Consider the following 20,322-nt stretch of genomic DNA (forward strand, 5'->3'; position numbering starts at 1 on the left):
CACCTGTTCACTGACACTTTAATTTTACCTAACTTAACATGTAAGATATGGTTTGCTAATGCTAGTGAAAGTAACCCGTACACTGAGCTCCCAGTAATTTATCAACAAGGATCTATCAGTAATCCTAATGAGTACCTTATTACACTGAATTCAATTGAGACAGTTTCAACCACTCTCTGGTTGACAGTGAGAAAAACTCTGTGACTCAGGTAAAAGGTCAATGCATATTTTTACCTTAACGGGATGGGATCGACAAATTGAAATAACATACTTTTACATATTTTGGGAATATTTGGGTTTAGTAATCAACAGAAAAATATTATAATTATTATTATACAAGCAAACAAGCAATATTCTTGCAGACAAGCAACCAATATTCTTTGCATTTAACATTGCTCTGCAGAACACAAAACATGACGTATGAGACTTGACAAATTCTACATTCGTAATTACCACTGCAAAGAGCACTTACTAAAGGTCCTGGTTTTCCTTCTGGCCCCTGAACTCCAGGATTCCCAGTCAAACCCTAAAGACATAATTCATGAAATAAATACATTAGATGTGTGTTGTTATATATTGGCATCATTCTTGAATACACAAAGTAAATATAATGAAGATATATTTGTACAGGGGCAAATTTTTACTTTATATAACCTGGACAAGTAATATCATTATCTAGAGTCAGACTAGACAATCTAAAGCTCTTCAGCTACAGCTGGACTTCAACATGACTTTCTCAGCTCATTTAACCTATAGATTGTAAGAGTAGTAGTCCACTATGTACCAGTACCTCATGTTGATCATATTGAGGTGGTGTCTAATGATCACAGACATTCTTAAGCAAAGAAAGCTGTATAGTTACAGATTCACTGTCTTAACAGCCACAAGACTGTAACAAGGAGATATACATTGCAAAGAACAGTTGATAGGTCAAGCAAACAAGCCTTGTGGTGGAAATATCATTACAAGAGAATTTGTTGCCTAACCAATGAATTGGGAAACTTATGTCATAGCCATCCCATGACATCAAGAAGGTGAGTTAAATGTTCTCATGTAAGTACCCACAAAACAGTTAAAGGGCGAACTGACGCTTTTCTGGAATTTGCACCATTAAATAAAACATTTAAATTCTAATGAAATATTTTTAGCTAATAAATGTTTTTATATGAACTTTTCAATTTTCTTTAAAATGTATTTTATAAATGTATTCGATAACATCATCATAAAAAAAAAACATGCTACTCACTCTGGCACCTGGAAGACCAGGTTCCCCAAGACGTCCAGGATCACCATTAGCTCCTTTAGGACCCGAAGTCCCTGCAACACCTCGTTCACCTTGAGATCCCTACAATGTCACAAGTTAAAAGACAGTGTAAATATTCAGTATGAAGAACACTGTGCAAAAATCCTCTTAAGAGATAGCATTCAAGTTGAGTCTGTGCATCCTTTTTTCACAAAAGGAATTGAAGAACATTTCAAAGACATTAAAGAGAATATATTGCTGTTTGAAAGGAATCATTAGTCACCTTTGATCCTGGTAAACCATCAGATCCAGGAAAACCACGATTGCCAGGAACACCCTAGAAAGAACACAATATCAACAACAAATAGAAAAGGTAAGAGACTGCATCATGATAAGCTAAATAACTAATAAATTAACTTTAACTGGTGGTGTCAAGGAGATTGGAAGTTTGAAGTTTATTAAACATTTACCAAACTGGTGAACACAAATTATAATTTCAATTAAACATCTCTCGATTTTGGTTTTGTTTTAACAAAAGCAAAAAAAAATTAAAGTTATATATTTAAATTGATAAATCTTCCTTGTCCAACCAGAACTCCCACTGCCTATGACAAGATGTAAAGAAGTACTTAATTGTAGTGGAAATCAAAATGACAATATGAAGACTTCCATTATGGTTTTTAAATGATACATTTAAGCTTTAAAAACCATACTGAGTTAGGCATAAATCCAACACTGTTTTCTAAGGCATTTTATTTAAATTTGTCCTCTGATTTTAAGAGAATCACTTTGAAACCACAAACACAATGAAACATCAGTTTAATTACAAAAGGAACTGTCAAATAGTTCAAGTATAGCTGTAAGAGCCAATTAAGATAAGCCAATATAAAAAGTTTAGAGAGCGTGCACTTGTTGGCCAAAAACATGAGTCATTAGTTATGGCTTGTCTCTTTGTTCATATGAATGTTTATTCTCCCAAAACATTCTCCCTAACAAACACAACTGATTTATTTCTCCATAGATTAAAAAATAAAACAGCATAACACTGGCCATCTATGACACAAACATGCTGGAGGAGAACCATTGCAATCTTCACATTCAAAAACACCATAAATTCTGATGCTACCAGCAGTCATATTTGATATTACACTCTCATGTTTTTAATTTAATAATTATAATTTCACCACAGTATGCCAATGTTTGTCTCAAATATAATTCTGTACTCTTTTTCGCTAAACTTATTTCATATGTCATGTTAAGAGTTATCTTACCCTTTCTCCAACTTGTCCAGGAGGACCTACTGATCCAGGGTCTCCTCGCGGTCCTCTTTTTCCCTCTTCACCAAGTGGACCAATTGCGCCTTGAGGACCATGAGGACCCTGTTCAAAATGTATGTTTGCTGTATTATTTGAACAAGGTTCGCTGTGTTATACCATGGTGTGTTACTATTTTAAAATTACACAGATCCATATTACATTGGTAATAGGTAGGTAATTAATGCTGACATTCCTCCTCTTGCTATTTTCTTGCCAAACAGCACTTGTTTGGATTTTTCTTTGTAGACATCTAGATTAAATGTGCCGCAACTGACATGGTCAAACGTAATGAAAATGAAGTGCGGACATAATACAGAGCTGAAAATATAATACGTTGAGAACTAAATGTTCAACTTGTTTATGTATGTATATTTACCAGTTACAGTTTGAGTACTATAGGGATATAAAGATGATAAACAAACCTACATATAACAATGTATTACTGGCAGCCCCAATCTGCTTTAAAATGCACACTTCTTTGGAGAAATACCGACACACCAAATGTATAACGTTATGGTTATTTACCAGTAACCTTTGAATTACAGAGGGTGCTTAAGTCTTTGACAAATCAGTAGTGTTTAAATATAAACTTATATAAGAATGGCACACTTTCATCACATACATATATAAATGTAATGAGGGTAGCATATTATGCATTTTAGAGAAGTAAAATGCAAATAATTTGAACTTCATGGAAAGTAAACTGAAAAAAACAGTAATCATAGGTGGCTTGTGGGGATTTAATTCAATCATAAGAAACTGAAACGCAAATCACAATGCACAAAATGCACAGGTAAAATAAAATTCATGGCAGACTCTATAAAATGAACAATGGAGAAATATGAATAAGAATGTCCGAGATCCATTCTCTAAATGTTCTTTTTTACATAACATTATGTGCAAGTATTACTGTTAATTGAATTTCACTATTATAATGCAAAATACATATATGGCCATCACCAGAAGTACACAAATACAAAATATATCTTATACAATATCAAAAAGGACCACATAGTCACCTGTTTTGGGGAGTACATGACAATGGTCCAATTTAGCTTCACATATATATACCTAGCATTACCATTAAGGTTTGATAAACAGGTCTACGTTGTAGATCTATTATAATTAAGGTATCACTTACAGGTTCTCCTTTGGGACCAGCTTCTCCTTTGAATCCAGGAACTCCGGGATCACCCTGAAAAAACAAAAAAACATAATATTTATCCGAATTGTTATTACAGGACAAGATAAAAGTAGATTGAAGAAAACCGTATATATGATTTACTTCTTATGTCAGTTGGTATGCACAAGCAACTACAATGTCCATCATAGATGAATGGATTTAGCATGAGCACTTTGTAACTATGGAACATGCTGTTAAATTTGTTTTAATCTCCAGGAAAAAGCTATAAATCTTATTGGCCAAAAATTAGGACTCATGTGGAAAGAGGAAAGAAACAGTCACAAAATCATGTATGTAGAGATAACTAAGTGAATTTTTGTAATTAGATAGTTTTTGGTTTGTTTGTTTTTTATTTTATATTATTTGTTTTATCTGTGTATCTGTTTTCTCTCTGGCCCAATTATACCTAGATTTTAGTTTATCACTTTACATCAGACTGGTCAGATAACTATTGAAACTTTGGCCTTAGTTTAGTAAAAGTTATAAACATATATATATACACGTTTTAAAAATTTCTGTAGTATTATGGAGTGCATGAGCTCACAGCCCTGAAATTAAAGTGTCCCTCTGTGTCCATTTGAAATGTTGGGAGGTACGTGCATGCTAGTACTGAGCTTGTAAATCTGCCTGGTAACAGCCACTGTCATCACTTTATTGGTATGCTGGGAGTACAGTACAGAGGTATGTTTAGGCAGGGATAGTGGGTTTCTGTAAATAAGAATGGGTCCATAGTGGCCTTGCCATTTATATCAAAAGGTTGCATCATAAAATAATGCATGGACTGAAACATTCATACATCAGATAGTAGATTATAGTAGGTTCACAACTGAAAAAAAGAGTTTCACATGATAGTAAAGTTCGACCACTCTTAGTCTAAGGCACATACAACAAGCCAGATTTCAATTTTTTTCTCATCCGAAATGTATAGTAAAATTCTAAAATAAGGTTTTACAAATCTGAAAAGTCATCCTGTCTCTAAAAGCCAACCAACGGTAACTTATTGTAGACAGTCATAGCAAATGCTGCACTATAGTAAACACTACATATATGGAAATTAAACTGTAGGCTATTAATTTATCACTATACTTGTATGCAATATTATAATTACCGCTGATCCTCTGATACCCGTTAGTCCAGTACTTCCTTGAGGTCCAGGAGATCCTGGTGGTCCTGAAAGTCCAGGTGCTCCTGCAATACCTGGTACCCCCTAAAACAGAATTACCATTACAATGCAATAAAAATACGTATAAATAATAGAAAAATGTAATGAGATAATTATGTTGTAACTTACAGTTGGTCCTTTAGCACCACCAGATCCATCTGTCCCTGCCGCACCCTAAACAAAAGTAGGCAAATGCAATTTTAAGCTACAAGAAAGTTAACAATATTAACTTAATTTCATTGGAACAAACTACCATCTATGTCATTCAATTAACAGCCTGAGGATGCACTTTTAAGCTTTTATTCATTTTTTAGTTATGCCACGCCTAAAATACTTGTTCGATGTAAGGGGAAAGGTAGGGAATAATTATACTGTACTCTTATTGCATTATTTCCCATAATAGCAGGACAGTGCAAATGGTATTGTCAGTAAATAGTAAACTGTGGGCACTGTAACCCATCAAGGGATGATACATACCTGAAGACCTTGTGATCCAGCAGGTCCTTGCGATCCAGTGTCTCCTCTTGGTCCTTGAGGACCTTCAGGTCCACGTGCACCTGTGGGGCCGGCTTCACCCTAAAATTATATTAAAGAAAAAATATTACTGCCATGAGTTCATAAACATCTTTATGTGGACATGTATGTTAACATGTATATACCAAAAGTGTAACTGTATCTCAACATGAAATTAAGTCATGGTCATTCTATTAGAAAGTGATGAGTATTGGTACGTGCAACAGTTTGCTTCTTAGATTTTATCACAAAATAAAAAAGTAAATATTGTAATATATTGTGATGGTCTCATGATATAAACCATATAAACCTGATCATGAAATAAATACGTTGTATTTCCCCATATTGCCAATTGTATGTGATTTAAAGTGAATTTACATTTGTATGCCACAATAGCCAATCCTAAAGCAGCTGACATTTTCCAAATCAGCTATATGGAAATTCACACTTTAGTGAATAACCCAAATGCTTTCACATAATGTACATTTGACAATACTGCACAATATTCACCCAGATTCAAGGAAACACCAAGGAAAAGTCTACTGCAGAACTTAACAACTTTTTACAATGGAGCAAACTTTACACCTGCAACTGTCACTTTTCATATGAAGTAGTTGTGGTGACAGTAAGGTAAACATGTTGTTCTGTTATTTTTTTTTATTATTATTATTATTACAATGAGATGTGTCTTCATGTTGTTGTTGTTGTTGTACACTCCATGTGAATCAATAGAAAGGATGATCTATGGGTGTGTGGACCAATATTAATAAATAGCTAGTGCTTTTGCTTTTTCAGTCCATTAATAACCCACAGCTAATGAGAAGAGAGTGGAATGAGGATCATGCCTAGTGAGGTTTCCAGGGCTCTTTTCTGGGCTCCTTACTACTGCACATGGTGTGAAAGCAGTGAGGTAGATGACTTCCCAATTTAAGAGGGGTGCCTGGGGTCACATTTGTATGTCCATTTAATCTGTGTTATGTCCATGTTCATGTTGGAAAGGTTTATTTGGGAGTTTTTGTTTCACTATATATGAAGAGAAATTTACAATATGATATGTTTTTCATTAATCTTTAAAGTAAATCATTAGCATGCTTCATCAAATGCAATATGTATTTATACCAATAACTATTAAAACTGAAATAAATACAACTCTTTAATTCCAAATTACCAAAAACAAACAGATAAATAACATTTTCATATACAAAAATACTAAACTAAGTAAAAATAGCAAGGAAAATCACAGTAAGATACCATATTTTTAAGACACACTATAAAGTTGGATTTAAAAAAAAACATGCATTTTAGTTAACTTTACAGTTTACAGTTAACTATGCTTGAAAGGTTTAACATAATGATTTTAATAGGTATGTTATACACTATTGAATATGGATAGGCTGCATTTTTAATTTTAATTATAATTTTGTTATTTCTCCCTTGCCATATCAAAGCAAAAAATATCACAATGACAAAGATTGCATTGACTCTATGATCTTGCGCAGATTAGTCAACTTCTGGAACAAAGACCTAATTTGGCAGAGTTCCCAAAAAATATAAGAAGAGGGAACAGCAAATGCTACCCAGGAGACCCAGGGGAGGTGTAATTTTCCACCCATTGAAATATCCCACCAATTCTCACAAGACTTATTATTTTCCCAAACATTTTAAAATGACCATTACATTTTATGAAATTAGACATTGTCTTCTCCATAAAGCTATAGTTCATCTAACATTATTTTGCAAAGCCTGGTATGCATGTTTCAAGCTTTCCATATCAATAATTAAAATACTGTTAATATAGATTTATAAAAAAAAAAAGCAAAAGGCACTAGTGATGTGTTATTCAGCTCTTATATGAGTTATATTGTTTAATAAAACAAATCTTTACGTATTGAGTGCTTCCTAACTCAAGCACTCTTTAATTATAAAGTTATGCAATGCAAACAAAATGAACGCAGAAACTAAAATGACAATTATGAGGGTGGATCTATATTCATTATCACAATATTCTCACAATTACAGTATTTTTTTTTTTCAAGTTCAAAAGGTTTTACAAAATATTTTGTTCCAAGTAACAAATAGAAGTCATCCATGGAGTATTTTAATGTTTTCCCATTCCGGGTGCCAAAAATCTTCTCTTCCAGTTGTTTGAAAAACTGTTGGGATTTTCGAAAGCCAAACTTGCATGAGAAACGTACTAATTACACACTATTTAAAGTAATGAAATCCACTATTGTTTAATTCTGTCAGAGATGCATTATCCTGAGGCATATAAATACAAGGCTTTTGCCAGTTGTAAAGTTGCAGCTGCAGCTGTCTTCAAGATGGTATGTAAGTAGCACCTGTGGACTTCAACTAACTAAACACAAGGAGAGCTATATTGACAAGGTAGTCTCCTATGTCTCTAGACAATTCTTAGACTAACACTGCGCTCTCTTACACATTCAGTGTATGTATGTTGGCCAGATCCATTATTTTTTACTAAATCCATAGCACATCTACATGAGGGGCAGTACATAAACAGGACGTGTAGGATTTCTACATTGAAGGTGGAAAATCTACTGTGAAGAAGAACTGAGAAGCTGGTCAAAAATCCAAGTTACAAAACTGAAATGATTTTAATTGTCAAGATCACTTATTTTGGCTCAAATTTCCAGTTCCTTTGTCAGTTCCCCACAATTCCCAGTTTAGCAAAGAAAATCCCTTGTGAAAAGATCCTAGTATACCATGGGTATGTGATATATGCTCTCAACAAGCTATTTTAATGTGAAGTTTAAGATATCAGTAGCTTAAACTTGACATTCATGACTTGAAAATAGAAAAAAAAACAACTCTGTGTAAGTCAGGTCCAAGTCAACTTCCTTTAACCCCTTAAGGACACATGTCTGACACGTCATGATTCCCTTTTATTCAAGAAGTTTGGTCCTTAAGGGGTTAAATGCCTTAAATGTATATCAAGTTCGTATATGTAAATCAAATTTTTTTTAACTCTTCCAAAATAGGTATTGTCTGGTAGCTGCAATAATTGATTAACACATCATTAATGAATAGATGACTTGAAGATTTTGCAGTCTGTTGTTTTTCCTGTAGACCAAGATTGATGGGAATCCATATCTAACTATTTATTGATACAGATAGGGTATGTTTTGAATAGAGAGGGTATGTGTTACACAAGTTACAATAAGATAAAAAAATGTTGAACAGAAATTAGAAATATGAATATTACCTTCATGCCAGGAGAACCAGGAAAACCAGGGGAACCACTTAAGCCAATAGGACCCTGTTGAGGAACACAAAAACATCAGTGTATTTTAATTATGTATTTTATGGTAGATGAAGTGTTGGGTATATTTTGCTTTGTGATTCAGAAGAACATCTAAATCTGTTTTTTGGTTAGTCATTTGGTGTTTGTATTTGTCAAAGTAAAAATAGAGCAAAGTGGTAACTGTGTAGCAACTATCAATGGAAGCCATGGGAACATTTGTCTTGGGGTTGCACTGATTGGTTGGCTTTGCGGACATAGTAAAATGACTTAATAGTACTTTATTCTTCAATCCCCCAGGCAAAAAACGACTGTGTGTTTTTTTTCTTGTTGCTGCATAGTTTTTATTTTGCAATGCTTTTTTTTTCTTGGTGGTCTGTTTGATTTTGTTATACTAGTAGAGGTTTGTTTTCTTTTGCCCAACATAAGTTCTTCACACAAGACTCCAGCAGGTGAGCATTAAATCAATAGTTTTTTTTATCAGTTGTGGGACTTTATTTTAGGGCCAATACTTTGGGATGAGACTTGATGGGTAATGTGATTTGGGCACACTAGCTACCTATCAAGTGGAATTCATTTTTAACTTTTGGGGAGCAGCAATCCAGCATCCCCTGATTCTAATTAGGAGAGCAATGGGTTAGTTTCATTTTAGAATTAGGGGCAGAGAAAATTGATTTCTTCTGACCATATAGGTAAAAGGACTTGAAGACTGGTCATACATTGATCTAGTTATTATAGCTTGATGGTTTTGGGATGACTAGCCTCATTATAATATCACCATCCATCTCACTGGACAGGAGGTGGAGGAAATGGCAGGGGCTTTTTATCCATCTCCATTTTGACATTTTACTTCCTATTGTTACCCCACAAAGGGTTGTCAGGTCCCCTACCTTAAACCCTGTTCTCTCCAATACACTCCTATACATGAGAGGGAAGTAGAAGAAGATGATCACCATTTTATTTTTTTAAACTCCACTCACCATGTAGCAGTTGGTGGTTTGAGAGCCATTGGGTGGACTACTGCCTGATTTTCTTCTCACATGTCATCAACAATACAATAAATATAGTTTATTTTAAAAAAATTATACAAAAATAATTATGGAAAGTGCTTTTTAGCGTTATTACTTCCTTTACATGTATGAGCTAGAGTTCTTGTCTAGTCCCTAAAAAGGAATTTATGAGCACTTTTTGAATTGTAATTGTTTTTCTACACAGAAACAATTCTGCAAAATCATAGTAACTTTATCCTCAAAGGTTACAAAGTTTAACTCACTATTGGTCCAGCCAGTCCGACAAGTCCATTTGCACCACGTTGGCCCTGCAATGAAAAATGAAACAATTGAATCAAAATATGCATTCAATTTAATGATTTAGAGTTGCTAGTAACATCATCATGTGATTTAGAATTTATATTCTCAAGACATGGATTTTATGTTTGTTACAATAAACAAAATGTCATGAATTTTCTTTCACTGCAGGTGGGATAGCAAGTGGGACTGTTGCTATGCACCGTGAGACAGTATTTCTAGGGTATATCTTGTGGGCACAGTGGGCTGATGGTATACTTGCTGTGCAAAATTGATTCTCTGGCCAACAAAGCAGTCAAAAGCAAGGCAATATTGTTCAGGCCACTGGAAATCAACATGTTGCTGCTAATTTTGATATAGCATACTTGCTAGTATGCAGACAGGACTGGGCAGATGGGCGGTATTAAATGGAGGGATGTTTTTTAGACATGTGCAATTAATTGCATTGCGAATTGACCTTCATCAGAATTCTTAAGAATTTGGAAATTTGAAAGCTTCTGAATTTCAGGATTCTTCAAAATGTAAATGAACTGAAAATGAATACATTTGAAATAAATCTAAACAAAATATTTCAGATCCATTAGTATTCATAAGAAAAGTAATTTAGACATGTATCTAGTAAGCAACTTAAACCTCAAAATTAGGAGAAGGACTTTTTTTTTCCTAAAGGAACACTATTGTGTTAGGGACACAAACCTGTTAGTCTGTGACACAGCCACTAGAGGTGTACTTAACCTCAGAAATTGCAATATGTTACCTTATACAGTTAACAAAGAGTGGCACTGTGCCCATACCACTTCAATTAGATGAAGTGGTTTCGGAGCCTTAGTGTCCCTTAAATTGTGCTTTTTTAAGATGTTTAGTAGATAGTACCTAATTTAGTATCTTTACTTACACAGGACTGACATAATTAAGGGTACCAAATAGACTAATCTGCTAAATAACTGAACGAGCAAATTGAAGAAAGAGGGCTTCTCTTATTTTTCTTTTTTTTTTTTTGCTGTTTAGTAGATATCCCCTAATTTGGTATCCTTAAGTGGGATTGTCACAAATAAGGCTACCAAATTAGGGAATTATCTACTAAGCAACTGAAAAAGCAAAATAATGAAACCGGACTAATTTTGGTATTTCAGCTTTGCAGATATCTCCCTAATTTGGCAACCTATCCTTAAGTGGGGCTGCTTTATTTAAGGATACCAAACTAGAGCAGTGTTTATCAGATAGCTATATTATATGGTATCATTAGACATGGCAACCCATTGAACCAAACAAGGGAGTTAAATACTAAACAGCCAAAATAGCAAAAATAAGAAAAACTACTTTTTCCTAAATATGCTTTTTCAGTTGCTTAGTAGATAATTCCCTCATTTGGTAATCAAGCATAAGTATACCAAATTAGGGAGCTGTCTACTAAACAGGTGAAGGAAAAATAAAATAACGTTTTTTTTCTTACATTTGCTCTTTCAGTTGCTTAGTTGATAAATCACTAATTTGGTACCCTCGATTATGAGATTCCCACTCAAGTATACCAAATTAGGAAGTTATCTTCTAAAAAGCTGAAAGATCAACATTAAGTAATATACCTTTTTTTAATAATTTTGATTGTATAGCTGTGTTTAGTAGACAGCTCCTTAATTTGGTACCCTTATGTAGGATTATCATATTTAAGAATTCCAAATTGGGGAGATACTTGCTAAACAGTACCTTCATTTTGTATCCTTTTGAATAATAGGATTAAGAGTAATTGAATTTCAGAAAAAAACACAATGAAACTAAAAATTTTATTGGCCCTGCACATCTCTACAATGTATTATCACAGTAACAAATAAACTGCCATTCATTTAACACAGTCCATGTGCCTAGTCCTATCTGTATATCATAGAGGAATTTGGTCGTTTTGGAGAGTGTCTGCATACTACTATGGAGGAATTTGATTAATCTGCAATTTTGGTCATACTGGAACACTAGGAGAGAATTGTTTAAATTTAAGTGTTTTCTTGATGAGGCACAGCGAGTTCACTGGTAAAGGAAGTTATTAAGAACAAAGTTGTATGTGGCACATCTGCAGTAATAAAGGCAGTCATCAGCAATTCTACACAGCAAAGGGCATACGAAATGAACATGTGGCTAGCATTTTGTAAACCATGGCACACTGGATGGGTACCATTTCTCATGAAACTGATACTCTGGAAAACAATTCTATCATTTTCTGACATCTCTGAGCTGTAGGAAATTGAGTTGAGCTTTACTGAACATTCGCTTTCAGGAAGATTCCAAGGGTGGCATCTTTACTTTTCCTGAAAAGGCCGTGTCAGTTGCATAAGAAAAGAACGTGTAGGCACTTTTATTCCGTGACACACAGCAAATGATACTATTTGGGCAGGAAGAAGCATGCAACCAGTCTTTGCACCATTTTTCTGTATTTTATAAGTTTTGCTGTGGACTCAACAACTCAATAATATATATTTGTCATCTGCCAATAATGCAACAGAGACATAAAAGCACGGTAGACAAAGTAAATCAGTTCACTTAATGATGAAATCAAACATCAGAATGTTGAAGTAAAATTATCTCAGTGACTTTGACTGTGGAATGAGTGTTGGTGCCAGACATGTTTCTCTAAGTATCTCTGAAACTGCTACTTGATGCAGCATACAGATGGTAGGGTTGTGATATTAAATTGATTAATTCTGCCTTGGGTCAGCAGTTTAAAATACTGGTAGTGGGGGTGCTATGGTTTGGGGAACATATTCATGTCACACATGTGGCACCTTAGTACCAACTGAGCATCACAGTCTATGTTACAGTCTAAGTATTGTTTTTAAAATATGCATGACATTATGGGTACAGTCAAGCCATCTATTTCAGGATAACACTCCATGTCACAAAGCATGTGTCATCTTAAAGTGGTTCCACAAACATGGCAATGAGTTCAGTTGACTCCAATGGCCTTCAGAGTCACCATACTTTAATCCCACTGAGATCATTTGGGATGTGGTGGAACAGGAAATTTGCAAGATGAATGTGCAGCCAAAATTTCTACAGCAACAAATGAACTAAATCATATGAATTTAGACCAGAAAGTAATATACCTAGCAGCACCATTTTGAATCTAACCATAAAGAGTTCAGCCTGTATGGGACAAAGGTAAATCCTACCCAGAACTAAAGTGAAAGTATAACAGTCATGGACCATACATACTTTTGGTTTATCACTCTATGATGTTCCTGCTGTTCTACCTTTCTACATACTTATTCAAACTATCTCAGTGTGCTCTTTTTACTGTAAGGCATTACTGGCCCTTACTGGAACAACAAACTGCTTTGATCATGATAATGGAATGATTTCTAGAGACTTCTGGAAAAGATGTATAGATAATGTTTTACATGCCAAATGTTCATTCACAAGAACATTGCAAAGCATGGTTATCTTTCAACCTTTTTAATAATGCATGATAAGTACGTTAGAGACTACCTCTCTGTCACTCAAGTTGTAACCATTTAATCTTATCACAACGTTTTTTTCTGGTTTACAGCATAGGCATAGCAAAATATCTAGTCTCTTCACATCAGATGGCTTGCTCTGTTTTGTCTTGTAAGCAGATTGGCAGAGTATAAATAAGCAAACTCAATGATATTAGGGACACTGTTCTATTGGATTCTAATAGGGGAGGTTTTAGACAAACAGATGGTTTTACTTACAGGTGTTCCCTGGGGTCCAATTCTTCCCCTCTCTCCAGGCATTCCTCTGGGTCCCTTTAGATCACAAAAAAATGATGGAACAGTTGCTCTATGCATCACAAGAAATTTCAACATGCAATATTTTTTTACATTTTCCGGGTTATTCACTAGTGAATTCAAAAAGAATTTAAAATTTAAGGCAAGAGTAGCCAAACTGAAAGCACAGCTGACTTAACCCCTTAAGGACCAAACTTCTGGAATAAAAGGGAATCATGACATGTCACACATGTCATGTGTCCTTAATGGGTTAAAGGGACACTCTAGGCACCCAGACCACTTCTGCCCATTGGAGTGGTCTGGGTGCCAACTCCCACCACCCTTAACCATGCAAGTGTAATTATTGCAGTTTTTATAAACTGCAATAACTACCTTGCAGGGTTAAGTCCTCCTCTAGTGGCTGTCCATCAGACAGCCACTAGAGGGACTTCCATGTTCTTAGAATACAATGCATGAGGACCTCCAGCGTTGCCGGAATCCCCATAGGAAAGCATTGAATAATGCTTTCCTATGGGGATGTCTTATGTGTGCACGCCTGTGCATTAGGTCTCTCCCCGGGTTTTAACCCCTTCAGCAACATGGGATGGGGGTGGGAGGGAGAGGGGCACTGCAGGGTCCCTTTTAAGGATGTATCCAGTTTAGGTATTTTAATCTTAAATTTGAATTCACCTTGAAATCTCCCCTTGCATATCCTGTTTATAGCACGCAAGTAAAATCAAAGTAAAGTAAATAACCCTGCTACTTTCCCATCATGCATTATATATCTATACAAAACCACCCATAGTTAATTCAGTTAATAAGTGTGTATACATATATTTATGCATTTAAGCCATCTAGAAAAAGGTTAAAGTATGTTAATTTAAACATTTAAAAGTGTTATGTTTATTGTTCTTGGAAACTGGTCTGAAACAAGAAAACACTATGGCAGACAAGTGGGACGTCTGGGTAGGAGTAATAGAGAAAGTGTAGAAACGTTTAAATTAAGAAATGATTTAGCAAGTTGATATTAGCTGAGCTTTGACTTTTGTTAGGTTTCTTATTAATTTAAGTTTTTCCATTAAATGGGGATCCGAGCACTGTAACCATTACAGCCAGCTGTAGTGGTAAGGATGCAATGTTTGCCCTAGCGACATCACACAGTAACCTGTAAAACAGCTTTAGCACTATTTGACACAAAACGAATTCCAGGCAAATTTCTTCATATTTATATTCAAGTTGAAGCATCCAAACTAATAATACATCTAATATTCTGTGTATTTCCTATCTTCAGGATGTAATATAAAGCTGACTTTGGCGGTATAATGCACTTACAGAAGGGCCAGATAAACCCATTGGACCTGTAGGACCAGATTCTCCCTAAAAAAAAAAGAAAAGGGACATTTGTCATTTGTGTTACCTCATCACAAATATTAATTGAAGGAGGGATGAGTTTGTCACATTACCTTTGAACCAGCTGCTCCAAGTTCTCCTTTTGGGCCCTCTAAACCTTTGTGACCCTAAAAAAAAGAAAAGAGTTTTATTACATTTATTGTTGACAAAGTTTCCAAAACAATTAGCTAATGTTTTGATGAAACTTGGTGGTAGCACAAATAAAATTGAAGCTGTGTTTAAGATTTAGAATTTTTATACAAATAAAATGCCAGTAGGTCTAAAATATAAATGTATAAAACAAAAGTCAAAAAAGATAATTTGTATGAGTTTTAAAGATATATAGGTGCAATACAAATACATTTAAATTTAAAGCAAACATACAGAACTTAGCATTGGCATCTTATCATTATTTTAAATGGTTCTATCATCAGAAAAGGTCTTGTCTCTATTGAATACTATGTATGTACAAGAAATTGTTCAGCAAGTGGAATGATAGACGTTAAAAAGCTAAAATCATGAAATTATAGATTCTTATTGGCTACTGAGTTACAAGCAAAGCTTTAATGTCATTCAAAGATCATCACACAGAGATACCTTTATACCACACATATATACTCAAACATGGATAGATGGATAAAGTGTATCTACTGGGAATACCATTTAAACTTAGTTGTGTGGAACAAAAATGGCTAAAATAAGTAATAATTCAAAAATTCTTAAAGTAGAATGTTTAACCTGTTGAAATCAATAAGCGTGCTTTCCTCTCTTGCTTTCCTCTCAATGCTCTCAAGTTAGAAAGGGACATCCCCAATTTGTGGCACCTGTCCTGCTGTCATAGGTTAGCTCTCTAGTGGTTCACATCTGGAAACACCAGGGAAATGTCTCCAATCAGTGCAGCTGCACACTCGCATGGGTAGCTATAAGGGAGGCCTACCAGACAAGCTGTCAATAAGCCGGCCATGCTTTCACAGAAGGCTTGCAGGCCCTTTTCAGGCAGACCCACTGTCATCGTCCCTCCTGGCCCACTCACCTTCTTGTCCAGCGTTAATATTTCTCATTGGTATTATGCAGGCAATTTTGTACTTTTTTCAGATTTAGTGGACAGGTAAAAATAAATATTCATGTATCTGTTTATAGTGATAGTAATTATGTACAGATCACTAATTGTGCACAAATCTTGAATAACCTAACAGCAAAATAGATCACTTTCCATTTTCTGAATCTAATTAATCTGGAAGAATGAAATGAATCTATATAGAGACATAGCGTTACATCTAAAATATTAAACCATATATTAAGAAAAATATTATCAAATCTGGTATTAATTATCATTCTAAAGTAGGCAATTCTGAAATAACAAAAAGAAAAGTCGCCTTTAACCCCTTAATGACACAACTTCTGGAATAAAAGGGAATCATGACGGAATATATCCGTCGTCTGTCCTTAAGGGGTTAAAAAAATGCATGCATTTAATCAAGAATATGCAAGAAAGAGTGTTTTGAGCCAGTGTTTACTTACTCTATGTCCTTTAAGACCTGGCATTCCAGGCGCTCCAGGGAATCCTCTAGCTCCCTAAACAAAAAAGAAATAAAGATTGAATAAGCTATTCTGGAACATATATTGTTTTTATTTATTGCACATAATGCAAGTTCTGATAACCGCTCACAAACACGCATGATTGGAAGAACCTATGTTATGTATTGGTGCCTTCATTTATCAATGTATTATTTCTTTTATAGTTCCATTATAAAAAAAAAAAAAGATCTACAAGGCGGTTTAAGTGAAGCAGTCACCATGGAAACCTTTGAAAATGGTCCTGCAGATTGTTCCACTTTAAGAACATTGCCAAAGAAATGATGTGTAGTCTTTTCAATAAATACTAATAAGCTGCAGACTGAGAACTAAATTTGCAATATCTAGGCTAAAGCAGCGGAGTGGGATTAAATCTTAGATTTTCTTCCAGCTCAGCTATTTCAGCTTACATTTTGCAAGCATGTTCTATAGTCACCACAACTTATCATTTTGGGACTAGAATCTCATATACAGAAAAAGTAAAGCATCTAAACAAGGTCTGGGCAAATGGTAGGTATCCAAATGATGCAAAACTACAAATTACATGATGCTCTGCCAGCCTTTAGAATTGGAAAAGCATTAAGAAACTGCAGTTCTACAACATCCTTAGCCACCCCTGATCTAAGCTTTTCAAAATAGAACACTTAATAGAAACAGGGAATACATTGTGCATCTTTTCCTATAGAGGTGAAGATAAATAAAAGCATTAGCAACAGTAATTAAAGAAAAAAACAGCTATTGCTTTTAAACATAGATTGGAATTGAGTCATTTAATACTTACTACAGATCCGGGGAATCCTGTTTCACCTGGTTGACCAGCTCTTCCTGCTTCACCCTGAAAACATAATATTGTATAAATTTACTACAAATTAATATATTGCAATACACAGATATTTTACATCAACATAATGGTGTTATTTCCAATACTGTCTATTATTCCAAATGGTAAAGTCAAGTCAATAAATTAAAAGGTATCATTTTGACTTATAAAATAAAGAGTTGTGTACGTCTTTTCAGCTGGTATGAACCAATCAAATTCCTTTTAATTTCTGCCTGAAACAAGTCAATCTTCTCGGGATTTATCTGTGGAGTCTTATTCATTGATAAAGATTCCACAGTTAAATCCTGGATGGATCAATTAATCTGGACATAGATTAAAAGATGCTTCATTAGTTTGTACTGGCTGAAAATAATTTGTTCACAAGCCTAATAACATAAAGTAAACTCTTTGTTAAAACTAAACAGACCACGAGGTCTATTTCTTAAAATCAAGCTGTAATCAAAGACAAAAAATGAAGATAATATAAAAAAAAATTATAAATAAATAAAAAAAGTTTATAAAATGTATCTTACGTCTTCCCCTGGTTTTCCTGGTGGCCCTTCAGGACCTCGAGGACCAAATGCACCCTAAAAGTAATACAAAAAAAAAAAAAAAACACCATGTATGAATATGTTAAATGTATGAAACAAAGTCTGAAGTGAGCATTATCTAAATAAATGTAATATTAAATTAATATGAGCATGATTTTAAATAAATTAAGAATTCAAAAAATATTGCAAAATTATGTCATAATTTGTGCTTTCTTCATATATTGATACTCAGTCATAAAAAAGACACACGTGATTACCGTATATGGGATCCATTCTATAAACAGTACATTTAGTTCTTCCCCTTCCCTGTAGTAATGGTATAATCTTTACAGTGTCTTTTAAAGTTTGGAGGGAGAAACTGTCACTTTCAGGACTTTAAGAGAAATTAACTGGATGAAATATGTTGCTGACAGAGAATATAATTCCACTACAAGCTAGTAATTTTTCCTGGAGTATATATACAAGCAACTGGTGATATGCGGACAAACATTAATGCCTCTCAAAAATCAAGCAGCCAAACTTGATAAATGGCTAAGCTGAGCTTAATAAAAACCCAGATATATGTGCATCTAAAAAATTATTAACTTTAAAAAAAATTACAATAATTACAATAACTACAAAGAATATTACATAACCATTATCTCAACTTCACTTGCTGTTATTTTGTATGTATTTCCTTTAATGTCTAACCTTTAGTATGTAGAACACAAATTACAGCCACAGTCCAAATGGCATTAGTAGCATTAGTGTGTGACATTATCTCAAGCCACCACCTTTGTAACGCAGAGAGAGATTCCACTGCACAACAATACAAGGGACACACTTCACAAAAACTGCAGAGTGCACCTATGAAATGTCAGTTAAACCCAAAACCCAAGGGGATATATACAAAAAGATATGAGGTGAACAAACACCAAAGCTCTGGATGTTCACAACGTTGGAAAAGGGAAAATAAAATACAGAATATAGAAAAAGTTTTTTAATTATAATTACTTAAAACCTATCTGAGGGTATTAAGTGATTATAATTATGAGTATTTTATATATTCAGTATTTTTTTCCCCTCATGCCAACCTGTAAACATTCATCATTTGTGTGTTTGTTCACCTAATTTCTTCTTACATACTTTTCCCAAGTAATTCCAAAGAACAAGTTTACCTAATCCTGACTGACCACTGCCTCATGCTAATTGGCTGTTGGCCTCTTCTCCTCTACAGTGAGAGAAAAAAGTATTTGATCACCTGCCGATTTTGAACGTTTGCCCACTGACAAAGACGTGATCAGTCTATAATTTTAATGGTAGGTGTATTTTAGCAGTGAGGAACAGAATAGCAAAAAAATCCAGAAAAAAATGCATGTCAAAAAAGTTATAAATTGATTTGCATGTCAATGAGTGAAATACCGTAGGTATTTTACCCCTTCAACTTAGTACTTGGTGGTAATCACAGAGGTCAGACATTTCTTGTAGTTGGCCACCAGGTTTGCACACATCTCAGGAGGGATTTTGTCCCACTCCTCTTTGCAGATCCTCTCCAAGTCATTAAGGTTTTGAGGCCGACGTTTGGCAACTCAAACCTTCAGTTCCCTCCACAGATTTTCTATGGGCTTAAGGTCTGGAGACTGGCTAGGCCATTCCAGGTCCTTAATGTGCTTCTTATTGAGCCATATTCTCCTTTGTTGCCATTGTCATGATCATTTAAACTCCACAGTGCAAGATCTTCCATGGAGCACCAGACCGAGGGAGTCTGACAGTTATTTTGTGTTTCTTCCATTTGCGAATAATCGTACCAACTGTTGTCACCTTCTCACCAAGCTGCTTGGCATGGTCTTGTAGCCCATTCCAGCCTTGTTTAGGTCTACAACCTTGTCCCTGACATCCTTGGACGGCTCTTTGGTCTTGTCTATGTCTATGGTGGAGAGTTTGGAATCTGATTGATTGATTGCTTCTGTGGACAGGTGTCTTTTATACAGGTAACGAGCTGAGATTAAGAGCACTCCCTTTAAGAGAGTGCTCCTAATCACAGCTCATTACCTGTATAAAAGGCACATGGGAGCCAGAAATCTTGCTGATGGAAAGGGGATCAAATACTTTTTTCACTCATTGACATGTGTTTTTCTGGATTTTTTTGCTATTCTATCTCTTACTTTGAAAATACACCAAGCATTAACATTATAGACCGATAATTTCTTTGTCAGTGAACAAACATTAAAAATCAGCAGGGGATCAAATACTTTTTTTCATCACTGTATATGGATTGACTATAGACCACACCAACTTGCTAATGGGCA

The 20,322-nt window shown here is 34.7% G+C and overlaps 1 protein-coding gene across 1 annotated transcript in view; it reads right to left on the reverse strand.

Annotated features, from left to right (window-relative positions):
* COL5A2 (collagen type V alpha 2 chain) overlaps positions 1 to 20,322 on the reverse strand; it is a 162,019-nt gene that overhangs the window by 24,068 nt on the left and 117,629 nt on the right. Inside the window, exons 12-27 of the mRNA XM_063430133.1 lie at positions 18,017 to 18,070; positions 17,445 to 17,498; positions 16,610 to 16,663; positions 15,163 to 15,216; positions 15,032 to 15,076; positions 13,685 to 13,738; positions 9,950 to 9,994; positions 8,641 to 8,694; positions 5,382 to 5,480; positions 5,034 to 5,078; positions 4,851 to 4,949; positions 3,701 to 3,754; positions 2,515 to 2,622; positions 1,527 to 1,580; positions 1,247 to 1,345; positions 473 to 526 (exon numbers count right to left, since the gene is read on the reverse strand). Of these exons, the coding sequence (XP_063286203.1) occupies positions 473 to 526; positions 1,247 to 1,345; positions 1,527 to 1,580; positions 2,515 to 2,622; positions 3,701 to 3,754; positions 4,851 to 4,949; positions 5,034 to 5,078; positions 5,382 to 5,480; positions 8,641 to 8,694; positions 9,950 to 9,994; positions 13,685 to 13,738; positions 15,032 to 15,076; positions 15,163 to 15,216; positions 16,610 to 16,663; positions 17,445 to 17,498; positions 18,017 to 18,070 (1,026 nt within the window). The remainder of the gene's footprint in view (positions 1 to 472; positions 527 to 1,246; positions 1,346 to 1,526; positions 1,581 to 2,514; positions 2,623 to 3,700; positions 3,755 to 4,850; positions 4,950 to 5,033; positions 5,079 to 5,381; positions 5,481 to 8,640; positions 8,695 to 9,949; positions 9,995 to 13,684; positions 13,739 to 15,031; positions 15,077 to 15,162; positions 15,217 to 16,609; positions 16,664 to 17,444; positions 17,499 to 18,016; positions 18,071 to 20,322) is intronic.

This window comes from Pelobates fuscus, chromosome 8 (genome assembly GCF_036172605.1).
Source record: "Pelobates fuscus isolate aPelFus1 chromosome 8, aPelFus1.pri, whole genome shotgun sequence".
NCBI lineage: Eukaryota > Metazoa > Chordata > Amphibia > Anura > Pelobatidae > Pelobates > Pelobates fuscus.